The sequence below is a fragment of the Pygocentrus nattereri genome, chromosome 13 (genome assembly GCF_015220715.1).
Source record: "Pygocentrus nattereri isolate fPygNat1 chromosome 13, fPygNat1.pri, whole genome shotgun sequence".
In the NCBI taxonomy this organism is placed as follows: Eukaryota; Metazoa; Chordata; class Actinopteri; order Characiformes; family Serrasalmidae; genus Pygocentrus; species Pygocentrus nattereri.
In genome coordinates, this window is record NC_051223.1 from 7,633,012 (window position 1) to 7,649,169 (window position 16,158).

At 40.7% G+C, this 16,158-nt stretch overlaps 1 protein-coding gene across 1 annotated transcript; it reads left to right on the forward strand.

Moving 5' to 3' along the window:
- Positions 1-1,208: 1,208 nt before the first annotated feature.
- Positions 1,209-15,550, forward strand: tut1 (terminal uridylyl transferase 1, U6 snRNA-specific). The gene is made up of 10 exons (XM_017682070.2): positions 1,209-1,400; positions 3,206-3,396; positions 3,547-3,753; positions 4,795-4,909; positions 7,075-7,199; positions 9,205-9,431; positions 11,061-11,170; positions 11,439-11,561; positions 12,152-12,244; positions 14,083-15,550. The coding sequence occupies exons 1-10, from the start codon at positions 1,325-1,327 to the stop codon at positions 15,177-15,179; spliced, it is 2,364 nt and encodes a 787-aa protein (XP_017537559.1). The 5' UTR covers positions 1,209-1,324; the 3' UTR covers positions 15,180-15,550.
- Positions 15,551-16,158: the final 608 nt, after the last annotated feature.

The following is a 16,158-nucleotide window of genomic DNA, read 5'->3' on the forward strand; positions in this document are numbered from 1 at the left end:
ACCTGCTTGTTAAGTTTATATGCATATATACATGCAGGGAGATTCACTTGAAAGAGGCCCCAAATATTCTGTAATAACTTTTTCTAGGATGAATCAATCTGAACAAAACATGCAATGTGCTCCTCAGTATGTGGAGCTTCAAACAAGCTGGGATGCCCCTGTGTCAGAGTGATGAGGTAGGTGCTGGACAGGCTCCAGCAGCAGTGCTGTGTCTGATCCACTTGTGCCAGCGCAACATAGTAACACCACCATCTCAGTGTTACTGCAGTGCTGAGAATGATCTACCATCCAAGTAGTACCTGCTCTGTGAGGGTTCATGGGGGTTCTGACCACTGAAGAAAGTAGAGACATGGACTACAGTCTAATTGTAGAACTACAAAGTGCACCTATATAGTAAGTGGAACTGATAAAGTGGACGATGAGTGTAGAAGAGAGAACTGGAGAGCCGGTCAAGATGTTAGGCCTGATCGGTGTATAATGGATATCCAAGCATGTGTTTAGTATCACCCAACATGGTCTTTTTATCAAACGGTAAGTCGACATTTGGTGTTTTAGGTTTAATTTTATTAGGTGGTGTTACTTCAGCTCCTGGATTGCTTTACTGTTGCTCACACCTTTTGTTTGGAATGTTGGTGCTGTATTTCAGGCCAAAAGGAATCCAGAAAGGTGTAAAAGGAAAAACTATTCTTTACAAATAAACATTCATTCCAAGTGGTTTGGTGTAAAAAGTGCCATTGTAGAGGCTCAGATTTCTTTACAGTGGTAGTGAGCCACTGGAACCAGGCTTCGCCATGACTACAACACCGATATAGCCTTTTTATTCACTATCTAGAACCACCAGTGAACCTACACGCGTCTTCATAGTTTTTGTATGGAATTTTTATAATAATTTTAAAAATCGTTTGGACTGTTTTTCCTTATATCGACACACAGGAGTGTCTCCACTGTGCTTGGGCATTGAAAGACATTGTAAGCGTGTCGGGCAGCAGGTTAGACGTTATAAACATTCAGTTTCTTGTTCCTATCACCGCCACTGTGGACCATTCTGACTAAGTTTCTCCAGAACAGCGCGTTTCACACCAAAACCACCCTGAATGACTTTGTTAATGTAATAATGAAGAGGTTTCGTAAAACTAAAAAATAACGTAGAACGTCGCGTTTATTGTTTGTTTCTGAAGCAAAGGGGAACTGGAGTGTAGGGCGGAGGTTTCTGGTGTCCGTAAATACGGAGGGACACTGAGGAGGGAGATTTGAGTTAATGTGCCGCTGGACGTCGTTAGCTTAGCATCCTAGTATTTTACCCGCGAACAGCCGCTTCAGGAGGATGGAGACCGGTGAAGACATTAAAGCCACGCCGAAGGGCTTTTATTGCAAGCTGTGTGAGATTCACACGCCCAACCGTGAGTCTGTTACACAAAATCAGCGAGACGTCGCCACGTTAGCATAGCCTAGCCTAGCTTAGCCTAGCCGGCAGAAATGGGTTCGATAGCAACGTGGAAAATAAGTTTATTTTACGTAGTCAAGTGAAATATTTTTGAAGCTTAAAGTCTAGTTGTAACTTACAGATGGCAAATAAATGACGCTGATTAGCTTGGCTTACTTTTTAAAGGGGCATGAAGTTTGAATTTTACATTTGAACCTTGTTTCGCTTGGAGAAGGATTGGAAAGAGTTCTGAAAAGTACTCATGAAAGGCATATTTTACAGATATTTCTATATAATTCAGTCATATAGATGTAGACAGACTGATTTGGTGTGAAATCCAGGGGTCGCAGTGTATAGAACACAAATATAGGCCTTTATTCACTATCAGAACCAGCGGGGAACCGACACCAGTCTTCTGAGTGTTCATATGGACTGTTAATGTTGGTAAAATCGTGGTAAATCTGAACCAGAAAAGTTATCTTAAGGACTATTTTGCTACTGTGCATGTGTCTGTGAAACAAATGAAATTAAAATATCGCAGTTATGGGAAGAAAACCTCGTATTTCCAAAATGGTAACTTTACAGGAGAAGGGAAAAACGCGCTTTACTTTTAATGTAAGTCAATGGAACCAGAATTCTTTCCAAGTCATTTTGGGCCGTTTCTTTTGGTCCGGTCATCATGAAATTCACACACAATGTAAAGAGCAGCAGGTATTTTCAAATCATGTCAAAAAGTGAAAAATATCAAAAATGGAGATGGGTTTTCTTCTCCATACATCGATATGCTTTAGACCAAAACTCTGTGTCTCAGACATCAGGTGGGATCATCATAAGCATTTCATGTAGTTACATTCTCTGCTATTAAACTACGGTATGCAAAATAGCTGCTCCACCAGAACAATGTAGCTACCACAGGTGGCCAGGCTTGCCGGTTTGTTTGGTTATTTTGTTGAGGTCAGTCTTATGATGTCCGTTCAGTTTGCAGTGTTGGCTCCCATGCAGCAATGTTCATATTTCAGCTACTAAACAAACTCGTAATTGAGAGGTTCTGGTGACACTCCGAGGGAAAATATATCTCGTATAAAAACATTTTTGTTTACCAGAGTGATTCCATAAAAAATCGAATTCTTTTTGGTGGTAGGGATAACCAGCTTAGTCCTGGGTTTCTTAATATGTGTACTGACTACAGAATGTGGAAACGACTTCAGAGGTCTGCTTTCACGAGATCCTGTGTGCATATGAAGTAGAAGGCCTGAAACATGTTCTAGATAAGAATTTTAATGTAGCAGCTTGTCCAGCATGCAATAAAACATTTAGCAGTCGCTTTAAATGAAATTCCCTGTATTCTAAAGCAGCAAAATAAGAAGACAGTATTAAGGATCTACAGCATCTATTAGCTAAGATTAGTTAGCCAGCCGTCTAATTGCTTGTATGTTTCCTCAGGTTGGAAGTAGAGGATTTGGGAGGTAAACTGAGCAGCTAAGTTTTTTTCTAGTGCATGTACGATGGACCAAGTACTCGCCATTCCTCAGTGTCTTTGGGTTTCCGGAGCTTGGCATTGGATTTTAGAACTTAAAAATGAAAAAGTAAAATACTGTACTACTTCTACTCAAAAGACATATTGTAACGTGATTTAATTTAGTACTTTCTACTTCCGCTTAGATGTTGCATACAACTCTTAAATGTCTATTTTGCTTTGCACAGTGTTTCTATCTATGTAGAAGTGTTTCTGCGTAATACTGCTTTAACCCAGCTAATCAGCCAGGCTGCTTTGTTATCCAGAGTGGAGTCTTGACGACCATGTGAAAGGGAAGAAACACCAGCACCTTTGCAGACTGAGGGCCAAGAGGAAGGCTCAGGTGAAGAACAGCGTCTTTGTCAGTGGCTTTAAACCAGCCACATCCAGCACGGAGCTATCTGAGTACTTTAAGCAGTTCGGACCAGTGTCTGAAGTCATCATGGACAAGGAGAAGGTCAGTGCGGGTTTCGACAGAAAGCCCCTCGTTTCAGACTTGGATGTGCTGGGTCTGTTGGCACGAAGTAATGTGTATATAGCATAGACCCCAGTGCATACTCCTGAGGAACCCCACGAATAACTCTAGTGTGTTTGTGCTCCCCTGCAGGGTGTGTACGCCATAGTCGAGTTCAGTGAGGTGGACAGCACACAGACTGCACTGGCTCAGCTGGAGCACAGGATGGATGGATTGAAGCTCCGTGTGAAGCCCAGGGAGAGGAAAGAGTTCAAGCTGGCCACCAAAGGAAAGCATGATCCCAAGAAACCCCAGATCAGTCTGGAGAGGCTCAACTACGAGTTGTGCCAAGCTGCCTCTGTAAGAACATGTGCATACATTCTTATTTCTCAGTACCCTGTCAAATTATAACAATTCTTAAAGGCACACTTTGGCCAAAATGAAACATAATCATCACTACATCCATTATAACCGTGCCTGCTCACCTCCTAGTGTGAGTGAGATTTTTTTAGTTTAAAGAAGTGGTGTATTGCCCACTTCTAATTGGATGGGCTTGAGGCTGGGTTGTTTGCTCCTTTTTGTAAGCTGGGTAACGTAGAATGAAGATAGATAGCAAACATTACTGCTAAGAAGCCAGTTATCTTATTGAAGCTGTATATTTATAGTAACTGTCTTCAAATCTTCATTACAGTGGAAAGACTGGATTACTCATTGACGGATAATGCTCCTCAGATGAGGACGACAACAAGCCGAAAGATTAGAAAGGGTTACCCTGTATAGAACCTTACCTCAGTTTGGCTCCTTGTCTTTGGTTTAAAGGGTGAAAAAATACTATTTCTATTTTGAGCTGAATATGCACAATATGGACAAAAGTATTGGGACACCTGCACATTACACCTACTTGAGCTTTTATGATCTCATTCTAAATCTAGTGGCATTGATATAGAGTTGGTCCCCTTTGCAGCAATAACAGCTTCCACTCTTCTGGGAAGCTTTCTATAGATTTTGGAGTGTGTTTGTGGGAATTTCTGCCCTTTCATCCAGAAGAGCATTTGTGAGGTCAGACACCGATGTTGGAGGAAAGGACCTGGATCACCATCTCCATTCTAGTTCATCCCAAAGGTGTTGATGGGGTTAAAGTCAGGGCTTTGTGAGGTCTGCGGTCCACCACTTTGTCGCTAAGCTGTTGTTACTCCTAGGTGGTTCCAATAACAGCACTTGCAGCTGACCAGGACAGAATTCAACAATTCATATTTTAAGTTCTGCCAAATTGTTGGTGGTAAATGACACCACAGATTAGAGTTTTGCTCTGAAAGTGGCTTTATCTTAAGTGCCCTGCTGGTCAGTTCATTCGTAAAGCCATTATAAAGGGTTTTGTGTGTGCTTGTGTTTGTGTCTTAGGTAAATGAGCAGATGCAGAAAATGGTGGAGAGTTTCCAGCTGAGTGAAAATGACCGGACAGCCAGAGAGCTCCTCGTCCAGCTGCTGCAGGAAGTCTTCACAGAGTTCCTGCCAGGTCCGTATGTCTCCTCAATCCAGAATGAGCATAGTCGTTACTGTCGTTTCACTAACTCGTTTCGAATGAATCCGTGGAACATGCCACTCCACCAAAACCCAGGGACTTTTTTGCTTCTGGTTCACGACAAGAAATCATTCCATGATTGGAAACTGTTTAAACTGTGTTTCCTTCAAATTGATGGTGTTTTGTATTCGCAGCAGCCTAAGTAACATCACCTCTGCCGATCATCGGAGATACTGGTGCGATTTGTTGCCAAATGTGGTGAAAAATCACTCACTTTGACAGCTTTCTCCAACAGACAGTGTTTTTTTTTTAAAGTGAGGTTACAGGAAAAAAACTGAACTAGGAAAAGAAGTTGTTTGTGCCAGCAAATGGACAGAAATCTTATAAGCTTGTAAATGTTTGTGAAAATTCTTGAATAACTTTTAAACGTGAAGCTGTGCGTACACGTTAATGTGCAGACAGCCAATCAAAATGCAGCTGACAGCGACCCACTAGTTGGGGCCAGCTTAGAATGCAGTGCAGTCATATGCAGAAATTTTAACATTGCAGATTTTGTTGATTTTCTATGTGAAGATACGTTACATCCTGTATAGTGAGTAAGCCTAGATATGACACACTTCTGTATATTTTAGCGCACAATTCCTACTTATTTGCTGAATTGAACATATTGGAAAATAAAATAAAACACAAAATTTAAGATGTGCTATAACTTTTTCACAGACCACATTTTATGTTTGATTTTTCCAATCATGTTTTTATTTAGCAAATGAGCAGTAATTGTGCAGAACTGCGTTCTCTGTAGAGACAAGACAGGTTTATTTATAGAGAACCTTTCATACACTTTAAAGTGTGTTACAAATGAGAAAATGCAGAGTAGAGTTGTAAATTAAGAACTTGACTAGAACATAAAAGATTTAGAAGAATCATTAAATTAAAAATCAAATTAGAAATTTAATTAGCATAGTTAAAATGTTCACTTAGTTGGTCAGTGATTTAAAAAATTATACAAACTTTTGGATATGACTGACTTTCACAGTCCATTGCATTGTGGGCTCAAGCTGAGACTATACTGCTGTTCAGAAGTTTGGGATTACTTGTCATATTACTAAGCATTATTCATTAATGGCCTATACAATGCAATGGGGACAGTGAGAGTTTATGACAGTGAAAAAAGGCAAATATGATTAAATAACAAGCTGTAATTGTCTATTTATAGTAATTTTTTGTCACAAATTAATACAAATAGCTGTTTGAATTTTTGAATGGCCAATTAACACTTAACACAATGTTATTAGACGTTTATTCTCAATTATTATAGAACCACCTGCAGCTCTGTTCATTGTTAAAAACTTTATTTTTACAGCTTCTTCCAAGCTGTTTGAAACCTGCAAAATATTAACATCAGACAGTATTTTTCAACCAGCAACAAAATTGATTTAATGTTATTAAAAACAGTGATTCCAAACTTTTACAATGAACAGCCACCTCATTATAACCACCTGCTTGTTTCTACACTCATTGTCCATTTTATCAGCTCCAGTTACTATATAGATGCACTTTGTAGTTCTACAGTTACAGACTGCAGTCCGTCTTTTTCTCTGCATACTTTGTTCAGGTCAGGACCCCTATAGGACCGCCACAGAGCAGGTACTATTTGGGTGGTGGGTCGTTCTCAGTGCTACAGTAACACTGACGTGGTGGTGCGTTAGTGTGTGTTTCGCTGGTACGAATGGATAAAGTATGCAGAGAAACAGAAGGAGTGCAGTCTCTAACTGTAGAACTAAGGAGGTGGTTTGAGTAGCCGTTGGTGTATAATGGCAACTTCAATTTTTTCTTATGGAGTAGGTGTTTTCCCTTTAAAGGCCATGTACTCTGTAAGTAAGCAAGAACAGCAATTTAAGAAACTTTTGGCCTCAAAATAAATGTCAACAGATCTTGCATGATTGCTGTGCCAGAGACGTCACTAATCATAGCATTAAGGTAAAGAAGCAATAGAGTGCGCCTTTAGGTGGTAGTGTATTGGCAGGTCTTGTAGATTTATTGTGAATAGCTGTGGGTCTGATGTTAGAGGGTCACTAGTGGTGGTTGTTCTGTGTGAGGATAGCCAGCTAAAGTGTCTTGTTTGTTTGTTTGTTTGTTTGTTTGTTTGTTTCATGCAGACTGCCAGATTGTACCTTTTGGCTCCTCTGTGAACACATTTGGTGTCCAGTCATGTGACCTGGATCTGATCTTGGACCTGGAACACACCAAAGCCTTCCAGGCTCGGGGAAAGAAATTTGAGCAGGTCTGTGACTTTTCTATGTGTTTTAAAAGTATTGCCTTTGTTTTTTTTAAACCAAAATTAAATAAGTTTGTCATTCCGCCTTTGACTTCATTTTATTGCATTTTTCTCAAAATGAAATTGCACTCATTTTTCAAAGTTTCTACACAGACTAATTGCGACTATGTGCCTAAACTAAGTCATTCAGAGTGGTTTGGTGTGAAATGCTTTATTCTAGAGGAGCTTACAGAGGCAGAATTGTTCACAGTGCTAGTGATAGGAACCAGACATCCACCTCTAAAATCTCCCTCACAGAAAGTTATTAGATGAAATTGTTATGAATTCACTGCATGTTGTGTGACACCAGTGGTGGACAGTAACTAAGTAAATGTAATTGGTTTCTGTGCTTAAGTAGTTTTTTTGTGTATCCGTCCTGAACTTTTTCCAATATTGGGCGACTTTTTGCTTTCACTCCACTACATTTCAAAGTCTAATATCTGACTTTTTCCTCCACTACATTTTGATTTCCACTTCCTTTTGGTTTCTGTGTGTTCTGTGTTAAAACAGCGGTCACTTTGTTTTGAGCTTGTTTTGACCTGTTGGTCATACCGACCCAGTGCAGCACACGGTTCAACGTCAGCGCAGCAGCGTAAAGGTTTGGGAGAGTCTTAAATAAATGATGAACTAACCTAACTTTGTGTAAATAGAGCACAATATAGAAATATGTCCACATATGCAGTCGTGACTGACGCGACTTTTTACTGAATTTCTACAAACACCATTTCATTTTATAGTAAATGAGTTTGGGCTGGTTTATGTTTATGAACAGAGGCCTACAGATCAACATAGTAAAGGAGCTTATTTGTGATCCTGAGTTTAAAGCCAGTTTTTATTCAACTTAAACTTGGAACTAAGTTGTAAATAAATCTGAAACTGAAACTTTGCTTGTGTGTAAAAAGTGATTTCAGAGCCACTCGGTTCTCCCTGATGGAAACTGTTTACCTTCAGTGTTTTGTGCTTATGATCATTTTAATAGACGTCAGTGTCACTAATTAATGACGTTCTATTAAAAGACTGGTTTACCAAGAGAGACGCTGGAGGACTTTCACCTGAAATGAGTTCATGAAGCCAGTCTGGTTATAAAAATGATAACAGGACATCAGAGTCAGAATTACTCTTTTAGTACTTTTACTTTATACTTAAGTACATTTGAAAGTAAATACTTTAGTACTTTTACTGAAATGGAGGTCTAAAGGGAGGAACTTCTTCTTTTACTAGAGTAAATATTTTACCTTGGGTGTCTTTACTTTAACTCAAGTACATGATTTGTACTTGTACATCCATCACTGTTCGAGAAACTGTTTTACAATAGATTTGAGAAGATTTTGACCTAAAACTTACCTTGGTGGAAGGATATATGCAAGGCAAAATTGTACCACATGTACCACTATTTTTACCATCATTTCATCTAAAATTTAGACACGTGTAAGTTCACTGGTGGTTTTGGATACCACTCTGAATGACCTGACTGAATTACGCAGCAATTTTGAAAGTTTTTATATGTCATGTTCAATATGCTAAAATAGGGGTAAAACTGAAAAACCTCTCTACACTTAACATATTTTAAAAATGTGTTTTAGCCTAGATGTCAGTGCCAAAATCATAAAATAGCATCTCAGGCTTTAGTAAACATTTCTAACCATTTTGTGTAACTTGTGTGGGAGCTTTTAGAGGCATTAAATTTTTCAGACGTTTGGTTCTTTTCATAGTTCTATGATGGGAACAAGACGTCTGAATAGTTCCAACTCTGTTTCTCTAGAAACTCTGAATTAATTTGTTTAAACTTTAACAGTTAAATTCTGCAGAAATGTACAAAAATCTACAGAATTTTCATGTTTATCATAACTGCATCGTAAAAATACAGTGATGACCAGAGGTTGTGCCATGTCTCTTGCGTGAGGTCAGAGAGGTTCGTTATAAAGGTCAAAAATGCAGAAGTCTGAAACGCTTTGTTCGCGGTTTCTGACAGACAGAAGAAAATCAGTCCGAGGACACCCGCTCTGAAGACTCCATCCTCTCAGACGTTGACCTCGCCACGGCCACCCCAGCCGAGATTTTAGAGCTGGTAGCGGCTATTCTGCGGAAGTGCGTACCTGGGGTGCACAAGGTCCAGTCGCTGAGCACTGCCCGGCTTCCTCTGGTTAAATTCAACTACCGTGAGCTGAACCTAGAGGGCGACATCACCATCAACAACAGGTAAGGACTGCATATATTTGTGCTTAAAGCTGTCCACTAGGCCTGCTGTGTGTGTGTGTGTGTGTGTGTGTGTGTGTAGCAATATTGGTGATATTGTCTTGCGATTGTTATTATAGTATGTCCTACAATGTTATTAATAATTATTAAAAACGTACCTCTGCAGAAGTACAACTTCTCTGATCTCTGTATTTTACATAACTTTTGAGGCAGTTTTTGTTATGCTGTTCAGATATTTGATTCCATTCATTACCTCTGAACAACTGAATCTGTCAGAAAACCATGCATCTAGCATCAAACCTCTGTTAATTACTTTGTTTACATCTTAATGATTGTGCGTAGGGGTGCGGCAAAAAATCTATTCTTGGATGCATCGCGATGCGGATGATTCTGAATCGATTTTTGATGTTTAAAAAATTGATTTTCTAAATATTTCATTTATAACGTAATTTTGACGGAACGCAAAAGGCAGAACTCGGAAGTGCAGCAGCACCTGGACGGTCTGTGGCGGCACATAACAAAAACACAACTGGATGAGCGAGAAATCAGACCGGCTCCCTCTGCATTAAAGCCAGGTTAGATCAGGAGTTGCAACCCAAATGTTAAGAAAAGCCATTTTGTCCATTCAACAAAAATCATACCACCTCGGCAGCCACAACATTTATGTCCAGTATGTCTCAGTGTGTGCTGATGTCTTAGTATAAGTTAGGATAAAAATATAAACGACTCGCATCGCTCTGCTTTAAGCTTTAGTTATAGCCGCTTGATCTCTCGATGTTCGGCTGTTTCACGAGGCTGAAGTCGCTTCTCGTTCTCCAGCTTCTTGTTTGAATTTTCCCATTCCACTTAAATTCTGACTGAGGCGCTGAATGTAACTGCTGCACCATTTAAGGTGGAACATGAAAATTTAAAAGAGAAGCGGCTTCATCTTCGCACTGTTTGTGTTTGACAGTCTCTCTTTGCAGATTTAACGCATATTTAATGCAAATAACGCATTGTTGCTACATGACCTGCAGTCTGCACACCAGTTCTCAGTCATTACGAAACGGGGCTTTCACGCTGTGTTGTACACATCCCGTTTCGAAGATATTTTACTGACACAAGACCAGAACCTAAGTTATAAAAAACAGGCTGGATCTTATGCCACGGGATCTTATTTCACCATAACTGCGTATTTTATTGCAGATGAGTGGCAGCAGCGTCTCATGTGCTCTAAATATGCTTCCAGTTCACTTGCCACATCACTTCCATTCAATTTATTAATAAATGATATTGTGACTAAGTTCATTATAGATCATTACAAATACTTTGCTTTAAAAGTACCAAGTCGTCACACAGTGAGAAAATGGGCATCCTGTATAGGAAAAAAAAAATTAATCGAGATGCATCGATAATTGTTTTATAATTGCATCACGGCCCTCTGAATTGTAATTGAATTGTGAGGTGCCTAAAGATTCCCACCCCTGCTTGTGCAGTTATTTTTGTAAAATCGATGAAATTATCTTGAAAGTATTCAATTCAGTATTGATTTACGTGCTTGAGAAGCAGCACATTTGGTTTGTTTCTCTAAAGAGCTGTGATTTTAGCCAGTTTCTCCACATTTTTCTCTATTTCTCACTCTCTCCCTGTCAGACTGGCGGTCAGAAATACCCGGTTCCTTCAGCTCTGTTCTGGGCTGGACTGTAGAGTTCGACCACTGGTCTACACTGTGCGATTCTGGGCCAAACAGAAACAGCTAGCAGGTACTGCACCTGGTAATCAGGACGTTTTTTTTTATTCTGGAGTTTTTTTTTTTAATTCACCCATTTGTATTTGGAGAACATTTTTGATGTACTTTTTTCCAATTTATTTACCCACTGTGACCAGAAGGTGACAGCACATCTTTGCTTTTAGCATAACCTCACAATCATGTCACTTTACCTTGATTTGGCATCAGCATGTTAATCTGCATGCTTCCTTGTGGTGCGACGGCAGTCCTTGGCCTTTTAACGGTTGTCTTTTCTCTCTTAGGAAATCCATTTGGCGGTGGGCCATTGTTAAATAACTATGCACTGACGCTGATGGTCATTTTCTACCTGCAGAATGTAAACCCACCTGTGCTGCCCTCCGTGGAGCAACTCCGGAACATGGCATGTATGTGTCCTGGGGTAAATGCTCATGACGTAGGTTTCTTTTTACATGATCATTCTAAAATACAGATCTACACATCCTAGAAATATCACATTTTCTTATTTCCTCACCCACTATAACAAGAATCAACGTTCTCATCAGACCTCCCACACACTGCACCTGAGAAAGGAAGTCAGGAGTCTGCAGTCAGACTCAGAGGACCTCATTTATCTCTGATCATCTCTGAATAAGTGTACGTGCTCCTGTGGGAAATTGACGGGTGTTTTATTTAAGCAGTAGAACACGAGAGGGAGTGTGTTATTACATGTTCTATCGCTTTTAAACAACAGTTAAATAAGAAATTAATAAACTGGGCCATGAATGCTGCGTTTAATACGTTTTAAGGTTCCGTTCTTTCCGCCAAATTACAGTTCCTTAACAAGCAGCTTGTTGCTACGTCAGAGTAACGAGCTCCGCCCACTCGCTGTTCAGTCTGCTGTGAGCCTCGCCGGTTGAAGTACAGACTGATTTGCCATTAAACAGAAGTTCCACAGTTGATATAAGAATAAATAGCGTTTTTGTGGTGTTTTCTTTTCTCTTTCTGGTTTTTGTAGGTGAGGAGGAGCAATGTGTGATCGACGGTTGGGACTGCACCTTTCCTAGTCAGCCCTTCACCGTCCCGCCAAGTAAAAACACAGATGATCTCTGTAAGTATGGATTAAAGCAGTATCGCAGACGCTCCTAACGGAGATCTTTCTCCTTGCAAAATTAAGCTCCAACCCTGATCTTACATCATCAGTGCACATCTTCAGTTATTATAACAAAAACAGATAATGGAAAGCAATTTTTATTTAAGCATTGCACTTTTTCTCGGTCTTATACAGCCTTGTTCTCCAAGGTTCCAAAATACTTTTAATAAAACCATATTCAACACCACGGTCATCTATACATATTAGTGCCCCAATCTGGCTGATCAGTGTCTTCTGAAGATATTGATTGGTTGGTTCATAATAACTCTTCAGGAAAGTTCACTGAATTGCATGTTTATTAGATACCTCCACTTTTAACTACGTCATTGTGTGGTATAAATCTGGCTGGCCAGCATTCCTTGCATCAGTTAGTGTTCCCCTGAGTGTTAGAGAGGGCAAAATGAATGACCTTTGTGACATCAAACATGATAATTGTTGGTGCTAGCCACTGCTTCTAGCTCTCATACTCCTTCTAGACTGGCTGTCCTAAACTGCTGTTGTCTTCCTTCCTTTTTGTGAAGCAGTTTTAAAGGTTTACTAAAGATGGTCAAAACATTACCAGTGATGCTGTGGAGGAGAGGTTTTTGGGTCTGCTAACAAATCAGAGTTACAACCATGCAAATTGCTTTTGAATTCAACTATGGTGGGCACAGGAGCGTTATGTTGTTATATATGTTTTTTGCCGACATTTGTTTTCCACTGCAGGACCAAACGGTTCTGAGCGCAGAGGGTAACCATTCCAGTAGCTTTTTCACATGGACACGGAATGTTTAAAAACCAGGCTCAGCCTGGTTTTTTTTTTTTTTGGCAGTGTTGACTAACTGTACTCGGGGACACAAAACCGTTTAGTGGGTGATGTATTGACTTGACAGCTGGTTGCTGATTGGTTCTTTGTTTATGAAACAGAAACCGTAACTGGTCTTACCAGTCCGGACCAGCACGGATTGACCCAATACGGCCCTGAGAACCATTTGGCTCAATAGTGGAAAAGCAGCCATTGTCATCCGGAGCAACTTGCAGTTAAATCTTTTTGTCAAATGCAGCATTAAGAGTCTCTCTCAAGGACTCTTATTGGTGTGGTGTGGTATGGCGTGCATGCCCAGATGGGACATCGAACGCTCAGCATGAAAAGCTGCAGTATTACCCCTACACTACACTGCATCAAACCAGAGTGTTGCAGAGTAAAGATAGTGGAAGTTGCTTGGTTGAATGAGTCCAGATTCTTTTTGTGTCATTTTAATGGATGGATCTAAATATGGTGCATTAATTCATTGCTGCATCTAAATGCCCTAAGAGCCACTGCTTCTTCCTTCTCTTCAGCTCCTCTCTGCCTCCAAATATGAGCACATTAAAGTGAGTCAGCTTTCCGATTTCCCTATTATTGCTCAGTTACTTTGTTCCTGTTCACACCTTGAATCCTGTACAGTCTTCTGGGTAGGAATGACTAATCCCAAGGTAGGGGGAGGATGGAAGTTGTAGGAAAATTTTGGGGATGCAGCCCATTGAGCCGTCCTCTTTAGTGCCAAGAGTACAGGCCAGTGGTGTGGTGTGGTGTGGTACTCAACATATTCAGCATCTTGTAGAATCCAAGCCTAGTCAAATTCATGCTGTTCTGAAGGCCAAAGGAAGCTTGACAGACTAATGGATAGTTGTGCGTCATAAACGGCCAACTTGATGTAGATCTCCGGGAAGAGATTTGGCGACTCCAAGTCAAGCTTAATCTGTATATTGTAAATGCCATTCTTGCTTTCCTTCTCTTTCATTTATGAGTATTTTTTTCATACTTCTTTTTACAGGCACTTTGCTTTTTGGTTTCTTTACTTTCTACTCCAAGTTCGACTTCCCTGGCTCAGTGGTGTCTCTGAGAGAGGGTCGCACTCTGCCCATCACAGACTTCCTCAGCAGGGACGAGGAGATGCCAGACACTCCGCAGGGTTCCGAACCCAAACAGAGAAATACCGCTCATCCCAGACTGGGCCCTGTAAACATCCTTGACCCGTTTGAGCTCCACCACAATGTGGCAGGGAACTTGAGTGAGCGGACGCACAGAAACCTCCACAGAGAGTGCTGCCAAGCTGAGAAGTACTGCCGCAGCCTGCAGTATCGCAACAAGTCTTCCAAGGGCAAGTCCTGGGGCCTGGTGCGGTTGTTCACCCCTCGTGTTGAGGGCTGCCCTCGATCCCAGGATGGCAAGGAGAAGTCTCTGGAGATTAGCATCCCCTTTCGGGCCTCCATTCTGCCAGAATCCCTGCGGAGAGAGCTGGGCTCAGCTGGAGACACTTTCCGGGTCCTTTGGTTTTCAAAACTGTGTACCGCAGTTGGGGCTGTGTTTAAAGACATTTTGAAGTGTACACCTCCAGAGGAGCCTACAATTAGCCAAGCTCAAACAAAGACTGGAGAAGATGAAGAAGTGAACAATAATGAGAGTGTAAAACAAGTTATAACCCACCCCGGGGTAAAGCGGCCTTTGCCTGCCGAGGAAAGCCCATCCTCCTCTTCCTCCCCACAGGGAAAGAGGCAAAGGCTGGATCCTTCTGCAGAACACCCAGAGAAGGCTTGCTGGAGCTGGGCTCAGAGACACCAAGTGTGGGCCGGCCGCAGGAAGGTCCGGAGAGATTTGCTGAAAAAGAGCGATGAGGCCTCCAAACCCGAAGGTGGCTGCAGCAGCATTGAGAGCAGGGTAACGCAGTGCATCATTGAGAAAGAGGTAGACCCCAAGGATCTGCTCGAGTTCAGGGTGGATGCGGTGGTTGTGGGTGGGGGAGAAAGCACAAAGGCAGTGCTCAAGTTCACCCCCAACAATGACCTTCAGGGACATTTTCAAGACTTCTTCCACTTCCTTGAATCTTTTCTGCCTAAAATGGTAGAGACATTGCTAGCAAAGCAAGAATAATTTTTTTTTGTTGCCCATATTCTTGTTGTCGCCTTAAGGTCTGACTTGTAATAAATTTGGGAATTTTGTTAAAGTGAAATCAGTATTTTCTGAAAGTTATGGTAATTGGCGACAGTAATTTGGTATGGTTTGTGTTGACTTTTTTTTGGCAGCATTACTTAGGTTTGGAAATTTGTGTTAATTTGTTCTGATCAAGATTTTTAAAAAAAAGGCGATTCTTGGTTTGAGATTTTTAATAGTTTAATTAAGTACATTTTTGATTTAGTTTTTTGGGTTTAAATAATTTGTCCATTTAAAAAAAGAAATAAGGTGACTGAACTTGAAATAAGCTCAAATTCCAGCTTATTAAACTTGAAAACAGCAATTATGAGTTGTATGTTTTCTGAGTTAATATGGGGAGTATAAACTTTAATTATTTGATTTTCTTCTGTTCGCACTTTAACACAAAAGCAAAAAGCTCCAGCAATGACTGTATCATAAAACTCTCATATAATTCCTAACTTCCAAATGAAAACTAACATTCTAATCATTTTAATCTGAACCTCTGGTCCCGAAACACATTAAAGTTGCAAGTGCTTATGCAGAATCATTTTTAACAGCACGTCTTGCTTAAGATAATTTAATGAATATGTGCACAGGCTTGCGTCATCTTAACATGATTCACTGACGGCAAGATGGAGTACGTGCTTGGATGTAATCCGCAACACTGATGCTGACATACCTTGGCTGAGACTAATGAGTGTAATTACGGATTAAGTTGTGCGGTTTCGTTACTGATGGAGTGTCCTGGGTCTTGGGCAACCCTCCCAGCCAGACCTACTGATTAACATCAACCATCTCACCTTGTTTTGTACAATCTGAACTGACAGGATGTCTCAGGAGTAAATTAGGATGTAGAGAGAAAGCCCAGGATGCAGTCAGGCCCATGCTAGGCTGTTTCCCATCAATATTTGTTGCCCCCCGATCAACCATCCTTAAG

Coding starts and splice junctions, on each gene's coding strand:
- tut1 (XM_017682070.2), top strand. CDS start 1,325: ATGGAGACCGGTGAAGACATTAAAGCCACGCCGAAGGGCTTTTATTGC. Junction 1,401..3,205: donor TGAGATTCACACGCCCAACC/GTGAGTCTGTTA, acceptor TTTGTTATCCAG/AGTGGAGTCTTGACGACCAT. Junction 4,910..7,074: donor CTTCACAGAGTTCCTGCCAG/GTCCGTATGTCT, acceptor TGTTTCATGCAG/ACTGCCAGATTGTACCTTTT.